The sequence below is a fragment of the Phasianus colchicus genome, chromosome 5 (assembly GCF_987193195.1).
Source record: "Phasianus colchicus chromosome 5, bPhaCol1.hap1.1, whole genome shotgun sequence".
Classification (NCBI taxonomy): Eukaryota; Metazoa; Chordata; class Aves; order Galliformes; family Phasianidae; genus Phasianus; species Phasianus colchicus.
The window spans coordinates 53492025-53510918 of record NC_143440.1 but is presented as its reverse complement, the minus strand read 5'-3'; the positions used below and the strand labels follow the sequence as shown (position 1 = coordinate 53510918).

Below are 18894 nucleotides of genomic sequence, written 5' to 3'. Positions count from 1 at the left end.
TTTGGAATCAAGTTACTCCAGCAAAAGTGGTGAGGACATGGTGGGCACGTCTGCTCTGGCGGAACTTTGTGTGCACTGTGTGAACAGGGCTCTCCTAACCCCAGAGCCAAGCTGCCATGTAGCATCTCTGCATTTGCTGGGTGTTGTGAAGTCAGTGCAGTTACATCCAAGTCACAGTCACTGTGCTGCAGGCAAGCTACAAAAGTAGTGCAAAGAAACAAGAAAGCAGAAGTACACCTCGCCCATTCAATGATAAGCTATTCCCCTTTGTCCATGGGAGCAGGTGGGAGCAGAGGGGCATTTCCTTCCTAGGATTGTTCTTGGACTTGCTGCAAGCGGTATCTAGACATTAATTGTAACAAAATTCCTATCCAGTTGCTCAATACTAGTTTCACCACATATTTTCCTGTTTATTTTCTCACTCAGATTCCACCTGTAAAACAGTAGCACTAAGCTAGCTCCTCAAACTTACTGTTACGTCCTTAGTTCAGCTGCCTGCTCACAACACCATCTGATACAGAAGTCTACTTCCAATTACAACTGCAGGTACATTAGCAAGACCAGGTCTGTGACACGCACAACCCCAAAAGCTTCCCACCTAAGAATAAGAATGGAATATGCAATTCATCACATGCTATGACATGTTCCCAAAAACATACGCACACTCAAAACCTCAAAGTGGTGTCAGAATGTTTATTGAAGAGGGCAATCTAACTGGCTGAGCCGACCTGGGTACCCGGTAACTTTTAACATAAGCAAACAGAGATACTGTAAACTTGCTGTGCACGGAAACTGTGTTTATACTTAAATTGGTCTTGGAAGACTTAAAATAATTTAATAGCAAAATATAGCTTAAGTTCCCAGGAGCTCTGAATGACCTCAAGATCACTGTGAGAAAAACAGAAATACAGGGATACATCCAGCGATGCAAACAGTCACACCAATACTTTCAAATAGTCAGCTAATAAAATACGTTCAGCTGCCTACTTGTCATGAAAGTTTTACAAATATTTCTCTTAAAAGACACTACTTTTTGGTTCCACAAAACACACTATTTTGTCACTTGCATTATCAGAGCTGACAACAGGCAATCTGCAGTGTAACGCTGCCTCACTTATTTCTCACTGAGCTTTGTAATTGCTAGCTATCTTCTTTTTAGCCATATTGTTAAGACTCTCACCACCACATTAAGGGATAATAAACTTATTAATGATGCAGTGGGAAGAGATTAGAAAAGAAAAAATAAAGGGATGGGAAGAATTGCAGGTTATTCTCAGCGTAGCTAATGTATTCATAAAATAATTTGATTTATATGGGAGCTAAAGCAGCTGTACACTGGAAGGGAGGTGATGGGGTCACCACCCCTGGAGGTATTCAAGAACTGTGGAGGTGTAGCACTGAGTGACATGGCAGTGGGCATGGCGGGGGTGGGATGGGGCTGGACTGGATGATCTTAGTGGTCTTTTCCAACCTTAATGATTCTGTGAGTCACCCCTGGTGCAACTCGATGTCATTACCTCTCATCCGATCAGTTACCTGGGAAGAGGGGCTGACTCCCACCTCACTACACTCCTTTCACAGAGCTGTTCAGAGCCATCAGGTCTCTCCCAAGGCACGCAGGCAGATGGGACTGTCCTTTAACACCCAGCTCCTCATCTGGCAGAGCCGAACACGCAGCCAGGATCAGGATGAAACTGAGACAAAACTCAGCACTGACGTCACACCTCTGGTTTCTGTTTAGAACTGGAGCACAGCACTGACGTTAGCATAACATGCAGAAATAGCTAACAGGCAGCAAACGTTCGCCTTTGAGAAAGCGGCCTCACACATAGGTACTTCTGCACAGGGTAAGCCTAAAAAGGCCCCTCCGTGCCGCCGCCTCGCCCCCTTTTTGGGGAGAAAGCCGGCATTTCAGCTCCTGTCAGAGAAGGCAGGCGCCGTGTCCCCGCGTCACGGCTGCCCAACGGACGGAGCTGCGGCCCCGCGCTGTGCCCGCACCCAGGCCCTGCCTCGCCCGGCCTGCAGCGGCTGCGCGCGCCTCTGCCCTTCCTCCTCTTCCTCTTCCTCCCGGCGGCTGCCGCCCTCAGCGGGATGGACGCCATTGAGGAGCTGGCGCTCCAACCCTGCACGTCCTCTCTCTACCTGCGGCCTTTCCGCCTCACCTACCGGCAGGTGAGCGAGCGAGGGAGCAAATACCGGCGGCTAGCGGCTCGCCCGCCCAGCGTCTTCCCCCACGTCCCTCCGCCCCTTCCCTCCGCCGAGGCCGGCGGCTGACGAAAGGGGCGGGAGGGCGGCGGGGAAGGGCAGGCGGGCGGCGGGTCCGTGCGCTGCCCCGCACCCCTCGCAGCGCCGCCCCCGCCATCTTGGTGGCGTCGCCGTGCGAGGGAGGCTGCGCTGCGGGTAGGAGAGCCGGCAGCCGGCCTGATTTCAGGGTTGTTTTTTTATATGTGGTTTTGCTAAAGAATCACAGAATCAGAGGTGTTGGAAGAGACCTCTGTGGGTCATCTAACGCAGGTTCCCCGCAGCAGGTTGCTCTGCTCGTTGGTTGGGAAAATTAAATTGATTTGCAAACAGCTGTGAGTTCGACACTGAATTAGTTATTTCTTTTTAGGTTATCAGAAGGAAACTTGAAGAACGTTCTTTCATACTCTGAATTTTTGCTGGGTTGGTGTGTAAATGGCACTTATTAGTTCTATTTTCATTTCTGAGTCATGCTGTATTTACTTAGAAAATGGGATTCAATTAAAATGTATGAAACTATTACAAAATTACATTTAATTGAGTACAAGTGCCTCCGACGGGTTGAGCACGTTGAGAAACAACGATGTGTTTGTTCACATGCTGTGGTTTGACAAGGGATGGCACTGCTGCCAAAAGAAGTACACTTGCATTTTCTGCTGTCTTGCTGCTTCACTTCCTTTCTCCTCCTTGTACGAGGGTCTGTGCAGCTGGGTCAGGGGTCTGCTCCAAGTCAGGCCTAATTGGTCAAAAAAGAAATAATTTTTGACCTAAACCAGATCTCCAGTTCAAGTGTTTACGCTAGCAAAGGAGAGGTGATAATCTGGTGGTTAGGGATGGATGTTTGGGGGCTGATTGAGGGTAGAGATTGTTTCTGTTGGCCTCAGCGCTATCCTAAAATGAAGGTGGATGATGGAGGTTTATATGGCGTTTGTACAAGATCTTGCTTGGGCCCAGCATAAGAGTATATGCACACAGAACAGCACACAACTGCCCGCACCTGACCTGGGAGACAGGCCCTAAGTTTATGAAAAGCACTTTTTTTCATGTAAAAACTGACTTACTAACCAAAGAAAAATGCTGGATATTTTTAGTCATTTGACTAATTGTTTAAAAGGTGTTTAGGCCTGCTGAAAACCTCAGGAAATGCGTAAACACTTAAGTGTCTAAAATCTGAGAAGTCTTTTTGAACAAGTGGAATCATCTAAATGAGGAAAGTTTAAATAATAACATTTGTTACGCTGGGAAAACTGAAACCAGTTTGCATACTTAGTTAATGAAATGCATGGGATCTTGATGTAATTTGAAGGCTTGAAGTGGTCTTTCAGATATTGTTTCACAAAATGTGATGTGTCCCCTAAAATTCATTGTAGTCTGAAGAAGATTTACTGATGCATAATTTTGTGTTTGTTTAATTCTGATGAAGGATACTTTTGTCCTTATAGATTGTCATTTTGTGGATGCCCCAGCCCTGGAGGCATTTCAGAGCCAGGCTGGATGTGGCTCTGGGCAGCCTGGTCTAGTGGTTGCTGACCCTGCCCATAGCAGGGGGGTTGAAACCAGATGGTCTTTGAGGTCCTTTTCAACCCAGGCCTTTCTATGATTCTGTGATTTTAAAATCTATTAAGAATTGTTGCAAACAATATGTCACTTCAAGATTATTTCCAAACATTCAAGAACAATTAAGTCATAGCATGGATTCTTACATATTTCATCTACAAATTGCACTACTTACGTGGAGATAATTTTGATCCCATCACTATGGCTAAAACAATGAGCTCTTCAGCGGTTAAATATAAATTTAGATACGGATGATTTATATCACAGTTTATCCTCCAAGTCTGTTTATATCCATTAAACCTGCATCCTGCTGAGCTGTAAACTACCATTGCTCCAGCGAGTTTGTGGACTGCCAGAAATGTGCAGAGTACCAGAAGGTGATCCATAGGGGGGTTAAATAAGAAATGCTGAGGGGGTAAGGCTGTTAGCTTCTATAGGTTACCAAGGCTGAAGGTGATTGTGTCAAACCTCATCAAGTGGAACCAAAGACTTGGAGGCTTCTGTATGTGCAAAGCGCTCCTGACCAGCAGGCAGAACTGTAGGCCAGAAGATTGGGTATTTCATCCAGCTCAATGTTTTGCTGAGTATCGGGGTGTTCAGACAAGGATCTGTGGACGCATGCAGGAATGGAGTTGTGTGTACTTTGAATCAAGTCTGGTGGGTTCCTTTCATGTTAAACACAGCTTGTTAGGTTTGTGCTCAGGTCTTAAGTTTGCCTGCGTTGTGAAAGCTTGGATTTGATCCATGTTTATATAATGCAAAAGTAGAAACAGAAGAGCAGCAAAGGAGTCATAGAAATCAGCAAACTGTAGGCAGATCTGGATAGGCCCAATGCAGAGGGCTGTGTTTAAAACCGTGTTTCAAAATAAAAATCTACCAGCGCCTTGGAATGGACTTCACTTTCTAGTTGGGATTTTCAGCCATAAACTCTGTCCTCACTCACATATAGGATAGCATCTGGCTGTTATTAGTGTGTACTTGCCCCCACAATGCAAACTGATGTGTTGTCTAAAATGGCTCCTTTTTAAAGCATATATCACCTACAGAATTTGCTTCTCTACCAGGAACTCCATGGTAAATCTCTTTTCACTTTTTCCTATTGAAGTCTTTTTTTGCTTTTCATAAATAATTTATTCAAGAGACCAGAGGGATGGCTAATGAGAGATTAACTCTATGCCCAAGGGCTAGGGCATTTCCCTGGGATGTGGTAGAGTCAGGCTGCAAGATCTTGCTTCAATTAATATTGCTTCCCACATCACAGGAGAGTGCTCTCACTGCTGGGAAACACATTTGAGTGTAAATCTTCAGCTCTCTTTTGTGTATGTTAGCCAGGCACTGGCCTGTCTGCTAGACAGACAAAAAATAAAAAATAATAATAGAAAATGAAGGTTACAAAGCCTGCTGAGGCTGGGCAGAGTTGTGAAGATTTGGGACAGCTTTAGGAACCTAAATGGGAATCTACATTCTCTGTGTTCTTCTTAATAACAGTTGTATGGGATTTCAGTGGTTCTTAATTTTGGGTTTGGACCGTAACATAGGGTTTTGACAGGCAGAGCTCTAGTGAATCTTCCTGTAGTAATATGTTAGTGCATGCATTTGTTTGTCTGCAGTACTGGTAATTACCCTGTGAGAATTAGCAGAAGCAAAAGTATTTTTGCTCCAGCTCTCACTCTGCTGTTCCAGTTCAAACCTACCTTTGTTAGCCCTTCAACTAAATTAGCTCCACACGGGAGTAAGTGACTTTGCATGTTCTTTTTGGTGACCTCTGAGCTGGGCAGTGTCCTTCCATGGGAGGCAGAGCATGAGAAGCGTTTAGATGGAGGAGTAATACCTTGGGTACCTATGGGAACTTTTGCCCAGAGCTCACATAAAAAGGTTTTGTGGATCTAGCCCAGACTTCTATGGCTTTGTTTTTGAAGGTTGTTCTGGCAAGGGAGTTCTTGCCACGGTTTCCTTCCATTGTATAAACATATGCATTCATTCTGCCCAGGAACTTTAAGAAGTTTGTTACTAGACTAATATCAACTGTCATTAATTTTCCCAGGATGCATGTGAGTGAGGCTGTATTCCAAAACTGTGGAATGGTGAATGGGCATCTATTTCCATTATGTAGATGGGCATCTATTTCCATTATGTGGAATAAACCTGAAAAACTGTGCATCTCAACTTAAGAATGTGATCAGTAATGGTAAACTGGAACTCTTTGCTCTTCTGTGAGCTTCACAACCCTTTCACAGTTCAGAGTACTAGTGCTCATGTTTTCTTCTGATTTAATGTTTAAAATAGTTTATTTTGAAGTTAGATCAGTGAAAAATGCTCCCTTTAATAGAATTTTTAGGTGTGATGCTTTCATTCAGTGTTAAGGGATTATAATCTCTTAAAGTTTTACAGTCATTCTAAAGTAATTTCCAATACTACTGTGGATTTTAACACACAATGAACTTTATAATGGATGGAAAACATACCTGAGGGGTAGCATACAATTCACTAATGAATAAGGCATTTCTTATTTCTAATCCTAGGTTTGATATTGCTTTCTTTTGGGGCTATGAGCTACCACTCTGCTTCTGTGTCTTTACAATTTAACTGCTTCAGAGATGTCAAGAAGATTAAGACCCTGATTCTATGATAAGCTGTGTGCATGCAGAGCAGAAGCTAGGCCTGTATCATTTATGTCATGAAAACTTTGAAGATGAAAAGAGCAAAGCTGTGCAGTGTTAAAATAATAATAAGAGTCTGGTTTTACATTTAAAAAAAAAAAAAAGGTTTATATGGTAATAGCAACATAAATGTGCCCAGCTGCCTGAAATGTTCTCTGGAACTTCCGTCTGCTTTTTTATAAACAGAAAACATTCTTTTTGTATTTTGACAGTTAAAAATGATGCTGTTGAGGGAGTAAACAGATTTTTAAGTTACCTGTTCAAACAAGTAAGTCTTCTCTTGAATCTTCAAAAGGCTCCAAGCAGTAGGAGATGTGCTAGTCAGTAATACATTTATTTTGCACTTCATTTTTTTCATAAAAATGGTGCAATAAAAGGAGATGCTGTTTTCACTGCAAAATTTGTTTTGTTTTCTTCAATTTGACGAGTCTGTTATTTCAGTCCATAACATCAATCTTAAAAGCAAGTGTGTTGCTTCTAGCTGAGGAAGTCTCTGAGCTGCAAATTGCAGAAAGCTGGGAGTGTGTTAACAATATATTCTTCTTCAGGCATCTAGGATCCTGGATGAGATTTTTGATCTGACTGATATGGCTGCTGCTGTGTTGACTGGGGAATTATGGTTGAAGTGCAACATGATTCTTTTGTAAGGGTGGAAGAATGGAAGCATGAAAGTTTCACAAGAACAATGTTAGGGAGTTAAGCATGGAGGGAACACAGTTTCCTTTGAAAGGAACAGTATTCTTTGTAACTAGAGCACAGGTTTAAGAAAAGAAATCACGGAATCTAAGTGTATCTGCTTCTGAGTCAGCTATACAGACTTGAATTCAGTTCTGGAAGTCTATGCAAGATATATTTGTATGAGATATTTATGAATTACCACAGCAGGAAATGAGAAGCGTTACTAAATAAGAGCAGGAGTTGAAAAGAAAGCAAATTCTCATTTTTGTTTCAGTGAACGTTAAGCTGTGTAAGTGTGAATCCAGCGTATTTTCAGAAGAGAATATGGAGTTGTTTGAAGTAAACACATGAAAATTAATTGGCAGCAACAAAACTTCACATTTTTAGGTCAGTCATTTGGTGAGTCAGTAAAGTTACGACAACAAATGTCACTCACTGGAAAGAATAAGATTCTGTTGTGCATCATCTGTAGCATCCTTGCAATGGGCTGAGATGTGCCTACCCTTAGGTAAGTGAGCATTAAAATAGACTAGACTAGTTCATTTGGAAGGGATTTAGGAAGATCATGACATCCAACTGCTATGAGTTTAATATATCATTAATGTCATCACTAGCTACACAGCTTGGTTGACTTCGGAATATCTGTGAAGTTGAGACCAAGCACTAGGAGGAAATATGTGTGTTGTCTTTACCTTAAGCCAGTACTTTGCAGGTTCTCGTGCACTGTTCTGTGAGGGCTGTTGGACTACGTGCAGACGGTCCATCAGCTGGCTAGGATAACCAGGCTATTTAGCAGGTTTTAATGTGTTACCAAAGGTCTGCAGCTTCCGTGGAAGATGTTTCCAGGTCTGGAGGTAAAGAGGCTGCAAACCATTGCCTTTGACAGCACTACTCCAGTAGCCCGATATGTGAGGGCTTGTCTACACAGGACTTTCCTGATTGACTCCAAGTCTCATTCAACAACAAAGAGTCTGGTGCTGTTTACGTTAAACCACTTTCAAAGTACCATTGCACTTTGAATTCATACCCTACCTTAATCCACACTAACTTTCCTGTTCATGCCCTAGGGGAGCAGTAAACTCAACAGAATGACTTTGTCCACACAGGGGTTTAATGGAGTTTAACTAGCAGAATTCAGGTTCATCAAGGTACTTACTGCAGATGCGTTTTCTTGATGTCCTGGTATAGACAGCCATTAGAATGAAAGTGGTTTAGTTCCATGTGATTGAACCATGTTATAAAAGCCATCATCAAGATTTTTATTATGGGTTTTTTTGTTTTTTTGTTTTTTTTTTTTGTACTGGAGTGTAAAGTGGCTTTTTTGACTCGTTTGGTATTGTCTCCTTAGTAGTAATTGCAGTTAGATCTGAGAAATAAAATAGTGTTCGTGTACTTCAACAACGAAATGCTGTATTTATTTTTCAGTTTGGATCAAAATACATATGTTTGCTTAAATAGCAGATACTTCTTTTTCCCAGCACAAAAAATCTGTCATCTGAGTCTACTTCAGCTATGACATTATGTGTATTCTGTATGTTTTAAGCAGATGAACGCTGTAACATTTTGAGTGTTTACAGCAAATCTGAGTATTATGGAAATGAGACCTTCTCTGTCAGTGGGAATATTCTTTAAAATGTCAAGTTTTGATGGTCTGTATGGGATGAAAATATGCCTTCTGATATTCCTGAAAATACAAGTGCATTTTCAATAAGTATTTTACCTCAACTCCTGCTGTATTTAAAACACATTTGTATCTTCGTCTTTAGCTTACAGAAGGTCAGCTCCTGTGCTTTGAAAACTCTGACTGCGAGCTCAGGCTGCACAAATATGCTTTACGCAGCAGGCATATGAAGTTTGTTGCCTCTCTGCCTTGCACTGGGATTCCTTCTCCATAACTTCGTAACAAGTTTTTGCATCTCAGAACTCAGCCTCTCGGCGCTGGCCCCCAGACATCGATCAAAGGCTTGTTAGCACAGTAATGCTAAAGTTTACTGAAGTTTAAACAAAGTAAAGCTCGGTTTTTCTTAGTGGTCAGCTCATGTCATACTAAAGCCGCGATCGCTGTTCAAAACAGCATTAATTATTTGTTTCACGTCGTGGTTGCTGTGTCAAAATCCTTTAAATACCACATGGAGCTGAGAGGGAATCTTAGGGCCTGTGACAGAGCAGCTGGTCTGGACATGGGCTGATGCCCCGGTTGACAGGTTGTTGGATTAGAAAGAATATCAAAGGCAGTGAGCAAGATTAGGGATAAGTGAACATCTGACAGCAGTTTGCAGCAGGGGAGAACAGATGATAAACAATGGGAGCGGGGCGTGTGGGGGGGGAGAGGTGAGAAGGCCATGGGAAAAGTGTGGCGGCAATCACTGAAGCTCCAGGTTGCTGAGCCTCATGAATGGGACAGGAAATGGGATTTGCTGGGACAGATGTGCTGAGTGGTGATGAATACATTATAGGGAAATGAGGCTAAACTCCTGAAGGTGAGAGATGTGCTTTCTCTGAAAATACAAAATATGGGAAAAGAAGAATTTATCCTCCTGGAGAAGTAATCATGGATACTTGAGAACGAATGTGGAAAGAGTAATGCTAGTGGTAATTTTAATTAAATGGTGATTCTGTAGTGTGACAAACTCTAGGTTGTGTATTGCTGGCATAACAATGCTACAGCAATACTACATGTATAGTATTGCAAGTGTTTATTTTAAACCTAAAATTGCCAGAATGATTGAGTAGCTTGAGCAATAGAACAGCCTGAACAGAAGCTTTGAGTGCATAACGCTCAGATGCTTATTCTGTATCTGGCATGCATTATACAGCACTCACATAACATATGTTTGATCCTGCCACCATTGAAAGAGATGTGCTGGGGATCTTGTGAGGTCCTTCCAGCCTTACATTTTTCTAATTTGGTAAATTATTGCATGCTTGTAGGAAATTATACATAACTGTTACTGCTGCTCAGAATATTGCTTCTGTACTTAGTGAACTTCTTTGTTTTCAGGTCTTGCTGGATCTTTTTCCTATATTTATGATACAATTATCTCAGAAAGCCAACAGAGACTTTCTGTGTGTTTACTGATAGGGCTCTGTGCCAGTTCACAGACTTAGAATTTCTCCAGTGATTTTTTTGTTTTGTTTTGTTTTTGATTTCAATTTTCAAGCAAAGCTCACTAAAAAAGCATTTCACTTCAGTGGTTGCACAGTGTGTTACTTTAGCAGGAGGAGAGGCAAAAGGTATGCTTGTTGATGTTCATCTCAGACATGAAAGAGGTTATTTCATAATGTATTCTTATACAGAAAAGGGAGTATGAGCTTGCCAAAATAAAGTAGAAACACAAATTGTGAGAGCCAGCAACTGTAAAACATAAAGCTCAGTGTTACAAGGAGAAGAGGTGACTTAGCTATAATGGCAGTGCCCACCATCTGCCTTCTTGACCTCAGATCTCTCCCACATGCTGCCTCTGTCCTAAAGATGAGGATATATGTCTGGCCTCCTTCAGTCCCTGTTTGCTCATAAGCCATGTGTACTGTGAAGTAGCTTAATTTTTAAAAGAACAGGGACCTGTAACTAGAGTCTGGGATGAGTGATTGTGTCCCAAAGCCTGAATTAATTAAAGTAGAAATGCATTTTGACCACAGTGGTGTCACTCGAGTGCAGCAGTTGTGGTATAAGTAGAGTGCTGAAGGTCCAGAAGTTCCCCCAAATCAGTGATCAACAAAGATTGTACTTCAAGTGGCCATAATAATTGAGAAATAAAATGTTGGTCTGCATGGCAAAGCATGGATCAAAACAGTATGCTCTACTGATTCTGGCTGACGTAAATACTATCCTAATAGTTCTGTTTTCCATTAAACTCTGATTTCTATATTTGCATGGAGCCATCAGCAGACAACTTGGCCATTTGTTACAAGCAGTTCCCATTTTTAAAGAGTGATTAAAGGTAATTTTCCGTTGGCTTGCACAGTTCTTTAGGTTAAACCTCTTTAAACTGTTCCAGCACCTCTGTCATTATGAAGCCTTCAGAAATACTGAGCTAAAATGCAGAACAGCATATAAATCACTAATCAATTCAGTTAATCACTAATTAATTTGGTTAATTGAATGTCAGTTGTATTTTCTGTTAAGCAACAGGTCCGTTTCTCTGTACCAGCTCTCCCTTCAGAATAGGTGAGAGTTTAGGAGATGTTTTGGAGTTGCTTCTTGAATCCTTCCATGCGTTACTTCTTTCCCAGTGGAAAGATGAGAAGGAGGTGGCTGCTGCTTTTGGAATCACATTTCAGTGGAGTCTTTCACAATTGGAAGGTAAAAGCAAAATGAAGAAAACAGCAGAACCTGGAGCTGGTTGCATCTGTCACTTTGAACTGCGTTGGGGGGGGGGGTTGGGGAGAAAGGAGAGGATGAAAAGCCCTGAGGATCTTTGTGAGGAGGGTCTGTGAGAAAGTCTTAGGAGAAAAATCTAAAGATTGTTACTAAGCCTTGGCTTCTATTAGCCCCCTGCTGCTGTTCTTCATCAAGTTATTTTAATGGCTTTCAAAGCAAGTGAGTGGAAAATGGTTTCTCTGGAACTTTAAGGAGCCTCAACTGAAAACTGCCATTGCTTTATAAGTAAAACACATCAAAGATTGATGGAAGAATTGCTTGTTAAACACACTGAAGATTTGAATTAAAAAAAAATGGGAGATATCATAAAAGACACATCAAATAATCATAACTGCCTAAAGGTGAAAGTTTAATGGCTTGTCATCTGCTCAGGAACCTCCGTTAAGTATCTCTTTCATAGCTTTTGTGACCCTCTGTGTGTGTGCATGTGTGCAAAATTGCCATGGCAGTTGTTTTTTTTTAAGGGTTTTTTTTTTTTCTTGTGTAGATGAGAAGCACACACGTATAAAGTTGCATGTTGCTGTGCTTTCTAGTTTTCATTTCCCCGTGTATAGGGATGTCTTCTAGTATTTTCAATATCAAGTGCTTCAAATCCTTATTATCTTTCTAAGAGTTATTTTTCTTTGTGCTGTAGTATCTAAAATATGTTGTATGCGCTCACTGTGTGAAAAGTACATTTGTGCATCACATGGGAATGGCACGAGTGTCTCTTCTGGAGCCTCTCACCTGCCTCTCCTTTCCCACGTTCCTTTCCCTCCACACAGTGCAGTCCTTCCAGTCAGTAAGTGCTGTGTGCTTTTTAGAGCTGTACAGACCAGACCTTCTGCTGTACGAGAGGAAAAGAAGTGAGTACACACAGAAAGCATTGAGACACAGCAGTCCCACTGCAACTTGAACATTACATTTTTTAGCCAAAACCTTCTTCTGGTGTGTCATGCTGCATATGATCGAGGTGTGCATTTAGTAAGCAAAACAAACAATAACTTTAAAAGACTAAAGAAGCAGCTCAGCAAGCTGATAGGGCACATGAAGTGCTATTTACAGGTCCATCTGAAAATTTCAGTTTAATTCATTAGTTCTTTCTGGAGTTAAAACAGCTGCATCTATACATAATTTGGACGCTAGATCAGATTCTTAATGAAGAAAATTGTTTTTTCCAAGAGTTTGACACGTGACTACTGCAGTCACTTGATGTTCTGTATGAAATAGTTGGAAATGGAGCGCACAAGATTTTTTAAATTAGGATTATTGACTGTGCAATCAACTGCATAGAATTTGATAATGTTGTTATTTTAGTGATTCGTTTGAACGATTTTAGCTGGTTTTTTAGTTAGCCATAGTAGTTACTGTTATTTGTAAAATTGAAATGTACATAACACCATGTTTTGCCGTTTAATGCTCTCAACTTTAAAACATTCCAGGCTCTGAAAGACCAGGTGCTGAGAACCTTAGTATATGCTTCTATAAACTTGTGAAAATCTGACCTCGTTGAACACAACGGTGTATTTTTGCTCCTTATCAATATATTGATGAGATCAGGGTTCTGTTTGCATAGTTTCTACTTGATCCTTATTTAGGGCAAATATAAAGCAGTTTGTTTATCATCATCTTTACTTGGAAAATAAGAAGATTGCAGCTGTAGTGATGTGGCCACCAGCTCATTTCTCCTGCAAAACTTGGGCTGCTCTTTCAAATGGCATTTCATAGCAGTGCAGTGTGTGTACAGCATAAAACTCAATCAGTAACTCGTCTGCTTTGTACTACTCCGTTCAAGAATAATGTGAGAGCATTTGCCTTCCATTCACTGTAACCAGTCAGTAATCATTGGTACAGAACTGACTGCTACAGTACAGTTCAGGATAGTTCCTCCAGAAACCTGACTGTTTCCATAAGTAGATCCTTGCTGAGGATGGCTGGCTGACCTGTCAACCTGCAGAACTTTATTTCTTTTCATCCAGTTTGTCTCCTTGCTTTCTCTTTGATCTATGTGAAGCTTCACTGCTCTCACATGAACCAGCAGAACATATGAGCCTCCCTGGAGCACCATGATACCCTCCATAGAGAAGAATTAATTTGTAAAAGTAACAATATAAATGATGAGATTTAAATGTAAGGATTACATTTGGAAGTAGGGAGAAGAAGTTTAACCACCTCCTGAAAACAAGCAATGAAGGAAACTTTCTCACTGAATGGAAAAAATGTTGGAATTCTTTGTTGTTGTTGTTTTTTAATAGAAATAAATCAAAAGAACAGGTGAATGGCAGTTGGTGTTGTGTCTTTCCTCCACTCTGCCTGTAGGTTCTCCTCTAGCCCTTGTGATAGAACAGCTGGTTGTGCCTTGGCAGGGGATTGCTGCAGTGGTACGTTTTGTATGTTCTTTTAGTCCTAAGAATGCACCTTGCTCTTGCAGTGGCAGATTTGCAATTGTCTGCAGTATTTGTGGAACTTAATTCTTTGTTCTCAGTCCAGCCCTCCTAAATCTGTGGAGCAAATCTTTGAATTTCATTCTTTGTTTGAGAGTTGAGTCACTCTTACAGTTTTGGGTAAGGACTTACAGCTTGCAATGTCTTAATATTCTGTTGAAGGAATCAGCAAAAATTATATTTATAAAGCTGACTGTATTCAAAGTACTGAGCAGACATGGTAAAACTGCCCAGACCTTGTCTATAAAAACACCTGCAGTAAGTGGTAACCTTGAGTTCCAATGGGAATAGAGTGTGTCAGAGGCGTCCCTTCCTACCTCTGCCTTTCCATGGAGACACCACGGTGCTGCACCTGGCTTTGTTCCCAACCTCGTTGGAACTTAAGCTCTCCCGAATGCTAACCTTGGTTAATCTTGTTAATGCTGGTTCTTTGTTGGCACGTACCAGATTGGTGTGTGATGCAAGGTGTACTGCTCACTGAGCTATATTGTTCCTGCACTGATTTGACTCCTGCATCAGAAATATTTTGTCCTTCGTAAGTTATAAATCAATGGATTTCTAAATTACTTTTAAAAATCATACTTACGTGATATACATTATTGCTTTACAGATGCATTTGTAAAACTTTGAAGTTATGTACAATTAATTTTGTGCCTTTTAAAAGAAGTCTAATTTTTATGATATGACAGTTTAATATATACACAGCCTTTTTCTTATCTTCAGCTGACAGTGTCAGTAGTTTTAATTTGGTTTTGAAATTGCAATGACAGTTATCTAGTGTATGGGTTTTAATGTAGCTTTATTAGCAGTCTGGAAATGCAGTAGTCCAGGGCTGCAGTAGCAGAGGGCTAGGTTCTTTTTCTGCTGGCTCTTTGTCAGCCAGAGATTTTAATCAGATCATGTATAAGTTGCAGTAGAATTTGTTAGAATGACTAAAGAGGTAATGAGAAGTATTAGACAATTGATGGTGGTGGTTAATGTTTGGCTGAACTACCAGTGGTAACGTACACTGTGGTTTTATAGGGTTGTCAGTGTTGTTTTCCTTGAGTGGCATAGCAAAATTAATGATGAAAGGACACTTTCCTTCCTCTTCTGGGTGAGGGTCATGACCTAGGGTAGCAAAGGAGAAATTACACTTGTAGGCGTAGTGGTTGCCTTGAGACTGATGATTTTAAGATTCATTTTCTCCCTCCACTGACTGCACTTGTGTTTGCTTCTCTCTGCACTGTGCCTGCAGAGATGGGCTGAGAAGCTTGAATCCTGGCAGTCAGTGGTGTGAATGTCTTCTTCGGGATTGGATATTCTAAACTGGTTGTCCTGAGCAGTCCGGAATTCTTTGGGATTGCTGTATCTGTAAGCTGTCAGGGGAATAGGAGTTACAGGAACATGATGAGTGCACTGTATGAGTACAGGAAGGGTTCGAGAATATCAAGTGAGATGTCATATTATGTAGACATGCAATGAATATCGTGTGCTGAATGTTACTGTGTTCTGAAATAGCAAGCACAGACATAACCAACCCAGGTAGGTTATGTCAAGCGCGGACTGTTTTCCTCTGACTGTCATTGATTAGCACTACTCTGATAGAAGTTAGGCCTCTTATCTTGGTAACTGCGGCCAAAATGTCAGCTGCCAATGGACCAGAAAAGATGAAAACAGAGGCTTCCTGGAGATGTTTTCCATTTAAAACAAGGGTATTTTTATTTTATTTTATTTTATTTCTTTATAGTTAGTTACGTGTCAGTAAAGTTGAGTAGTTCAAAAAATGTACTAATTTATACAAATGAGGAAAAGTCTGGAAAAAGAAATGAAATACAGAGCATGTAGGAGTTCTCAGCAGCCCTGCATTTGGGTGTTTCCCTGCCTGTTGGGCTCTGGGCTGGAGCCAGCAGCCGTGTCTCCTGTAGCACCAGAGTCTGTAAGCACCTGACTGCTCACAGTGATGAGCTGGGGGTTGCATGGCTTTTAATAGCAGTGCTACTCTGATTCCAGAAAGAAGACTTTTGATGAAACTTAACATTCTCCTTTTGTGAAATAAGAACAAAAGGGGCGGTGGGCTGGGGTGTAATTTTGATTATTTTCCTTTTTTAAACTGTCTAGTTAAAAATCTGAAGTATGCTAGTTACCTTAACACCAAATTAATTTTGAAAAATTGAATCTGTGTTTCTTACCTCCGAGATTGTTTGGGGAATTTTATTTTTAATTTCCCTTAATGTTCACTGGATGTGGGAGGCATACAATAATCTAATCAAAGACCCATATTCCTTCTCCTTAGGGATGTGCTCTTAATGTTATAAGCACATTCGCTTGTTCTGACACAGGATTGAGGCGATGAAGCATTACGAATTTCTGATCATGGTATACCCAGGACAGTTGTGTCAGTTGCTTCTAGCATCAGCTCCTCTTCTAAGATATGTGTATTAATCCCACTGAACTTCATAAAGTCTTGCACATCCATCATTATTTGGAGATCAAGACTGAAGAACTTGAGAGATACAATCATGGTTATGCTGGTCCCACGTGGCACATACATTGGTGCAATGGCAGCAGGCTTGGCAGTGGAGAAGCTTTTTTTGTCTAGGTCCTTTATCCATCTTCCATCTGTAGTGTGATTCAGTGTGTGGCTGGAGAAGTATTTGTGCTGTTTGCAGGGCAGGAGACCATGCAGGAAGCGGGGAAAGGGAGGTGGTCCTATTTTGATGGAAGTGCTGACCTGGGTCAGACTGGGCAAAAGAAATGGTTGTGGCTGACATTTCCTGAGCTTTTCCTTTTGTCTCTTCGATAGCAAATTTGCAAAAATAAATAAACAAAATCAGAAATCTGCTGCTTTAAAAACAACAACACAACAACAACGTAGAACAAAGGAAAAAGATGGTAAAGATGCTAGGTGAATTTGTTTGCTGTGGATACAATGGGCTGTAGGAATTTAGGTAAAAGAGCACTGGAATATTCATTTACAGCTTGTTTCTGAAACCTGCTTATTAGCAATTGGTTCTTTACAACAGAATTCATTGGAATCAACTTGGTATCAGAAAAACCCCATCTGCATCTCAAGTTATAACATTACCAGCTCAGTATATAATTTAAAATGATGTTAGTGATCATTATGCATATCATGTTTCTTCATGCAAGCACGACATCCTTACACTTTGTAGTATAGATTTCAGTATGGTACTACATATTTGTCTTTGAATAAAGCACATGTAATGTATGTATGTGACCTCTCTTAATACTAAAGTATTTTAAAAGCATAAGAAAACAAGGACAGAAAGGAGGTTTGACTTAATGTATTCATATATGCTTAATTGTCATGTTTTATAAATTTCATTCAAAGGTAAGTGATCTTACTGATAGCTGAATGCCAAACTAAACTGCAACAATTCCATTGTTGAAAAATACACACAAAAAAACAAACTGTGACCTGAAAAGTAAACTTCCAGAGGATTATATGAGAAAGTTTACTTACACATCAGGTATCTTAGTTGTAATTGTTCTGGCATTTGATGTACATAAAACGAACAAAGTGGCTTGGCCCAGTATTGCGTTAACAGTTGAATAAATTAGTGTGTTCTCCATTGTTTATTTTACCTCCTAAAGTGTGAAAAAATTGCACCTTTGAACAGCAAACTCCATTGCCATAACCATCTGTTTGCAGTTTCATTACAAACTCCTACCAGAATAACCCTCACTTTGAAGAGAAAATTGATATGGGTTGTAAAAATTATAGTCTATGACCTTAGGTTTCACGTCCTTTTAGGTAACCCTGGTGTGGTCTCTACTGGTGTCTATTAATGTTTCTTCAAGGAACTTTGTCTTCCTGCTAATTTCAGATAAGAAGTCAAGTCCATGCCTCAGAGAATTTGCTTTTGCACAGAGCTGAGCACCTTTATCACTCAAGATCCTCATAGAAGAAATGAGCACAGTGGTGACCACAGCAGTCTTGCCCTGCTCTGCACTGCCCAGAAGTGCTGTGTCAGCTGGTGGTGGCACAGAGTTCTGTAGTGAGTAGGGTCATTTGTCCCTATGAATTTTGCTGGTCTTAGTCTTACTTACAGAATTGTTAATTTAGTCAGTTAGAGACAACAAGCAGCAGTATTTTTGTATTTTAGATACAGCATTTATTTTTAAAGTGTTTGAAAAGTCATCCATTTGTATATTTTAGCATGCACATTCCACAAAGGCACAATTGACTGAACCAGTCTTTTCTAACTGAAGCATTGGAATGCTGGTAAGTTAAAAACTGCAAAATACCATTATTAGCAATCATGATGCTTTTAAAATAAACATTCAGAATAGTTTAGGAATGAAATCTTAAAGCCTTTGTTTAAAAAACAAACACTCCCCCCTTCACCCCCCTTCCCTCTTGAGCTTAAACAGTGGCTTGTTTAAAAAACAGTAAAATTCCATAACACTTAAACTCTTTTGAAGTAGTTCTTCAACATCAGCAAGTAATTCTGCAAATTGCTTTTGAAGATGAGGCTTCATTTACTCCAGCATGTGCAGTCTGATGGAGTGGATTAGTGGGTGTGAACTGAAATAGTAATTTAGGCTTTTTTTGTGTGCATGTGTCTTTCTCTCCAACAGTTCTTATCAGATACATCTCAATATTCTTGCAATGATTTTGAAGAGGCCAAGACTATTCTGTTTAATAGTCATTGGTGAAAACGTGGTATGTATATAATGGCATTTACATTCATGTCAGTTACTAAAATGCATTTTTTTCTTTTTCTTTTTTTTTTTTTTTGTGGAGCCCATTTTTTTAGATCATGATCCAGAACCAGCTTGCAGCATAGTTGCACAATTGCAAGAGTAGGGGTAAGGAAGAGATGTGCAGCTGGGGTAGAAAAATAGGCAGTCTGAGTTAGATTGACTTTACAGTGTTAAGAAACTGTACCCTCAGATTGACTTTAATAGAAACAATTCACATTTAAATGAATAGTTCTGTCATATGCTA

At 40.5% G+C, this 18894-nt stretch overlaps 1 protein-coding gene and 1 long non-coding RNA gene across 5 annotated transcripts in view; one reads left to right on the top strand and one right to left on the bottom strand.

Annotated features, from left to right (window-relative positions):
* Positions 1-1479: 1479 nt before the first annotated feature.
* On the bottom strand, positions 1480-2366 carry LOC149917928 (uncharacterized). Its single transcript, XR_016467087.1, has 2 exons — positions 2167-2366; positions 1480-1743 (listed from the first exon to the last, which is right to left on the bottom strand). It is a non-coding gene; the product is annotated as an uncharacterized LOC149917928 (long non-coding RNA).
* Positions 1750-18894, top strand: part of NUDT14 (nudix hydrolase 14) — a 51299-nt gene continuing 34154 nt past the window's right edge. Inside the window, exon 1 of one of the 4 annotated variants that reach the window (XM_031605570.2) lies at positions 1750-1847. Coding sequence is in view for 2 of the 4 variants with exons in the window: in XM_031605569.2 (XP_031461429.1) it covers positions 2092-2172 (81 nt within the window). In the remaining 2 variants the exon portion in view is untranslated. Of the gene's footprint in view, positions 1848-1867; positions 2173-18147; positions 18169-18894 lie in introns of those variants that run through there. The other 3 variants (XM_031605571.2, XM_031605569.2, XM_090141762.1) reach the window with 3 other exon arrangements.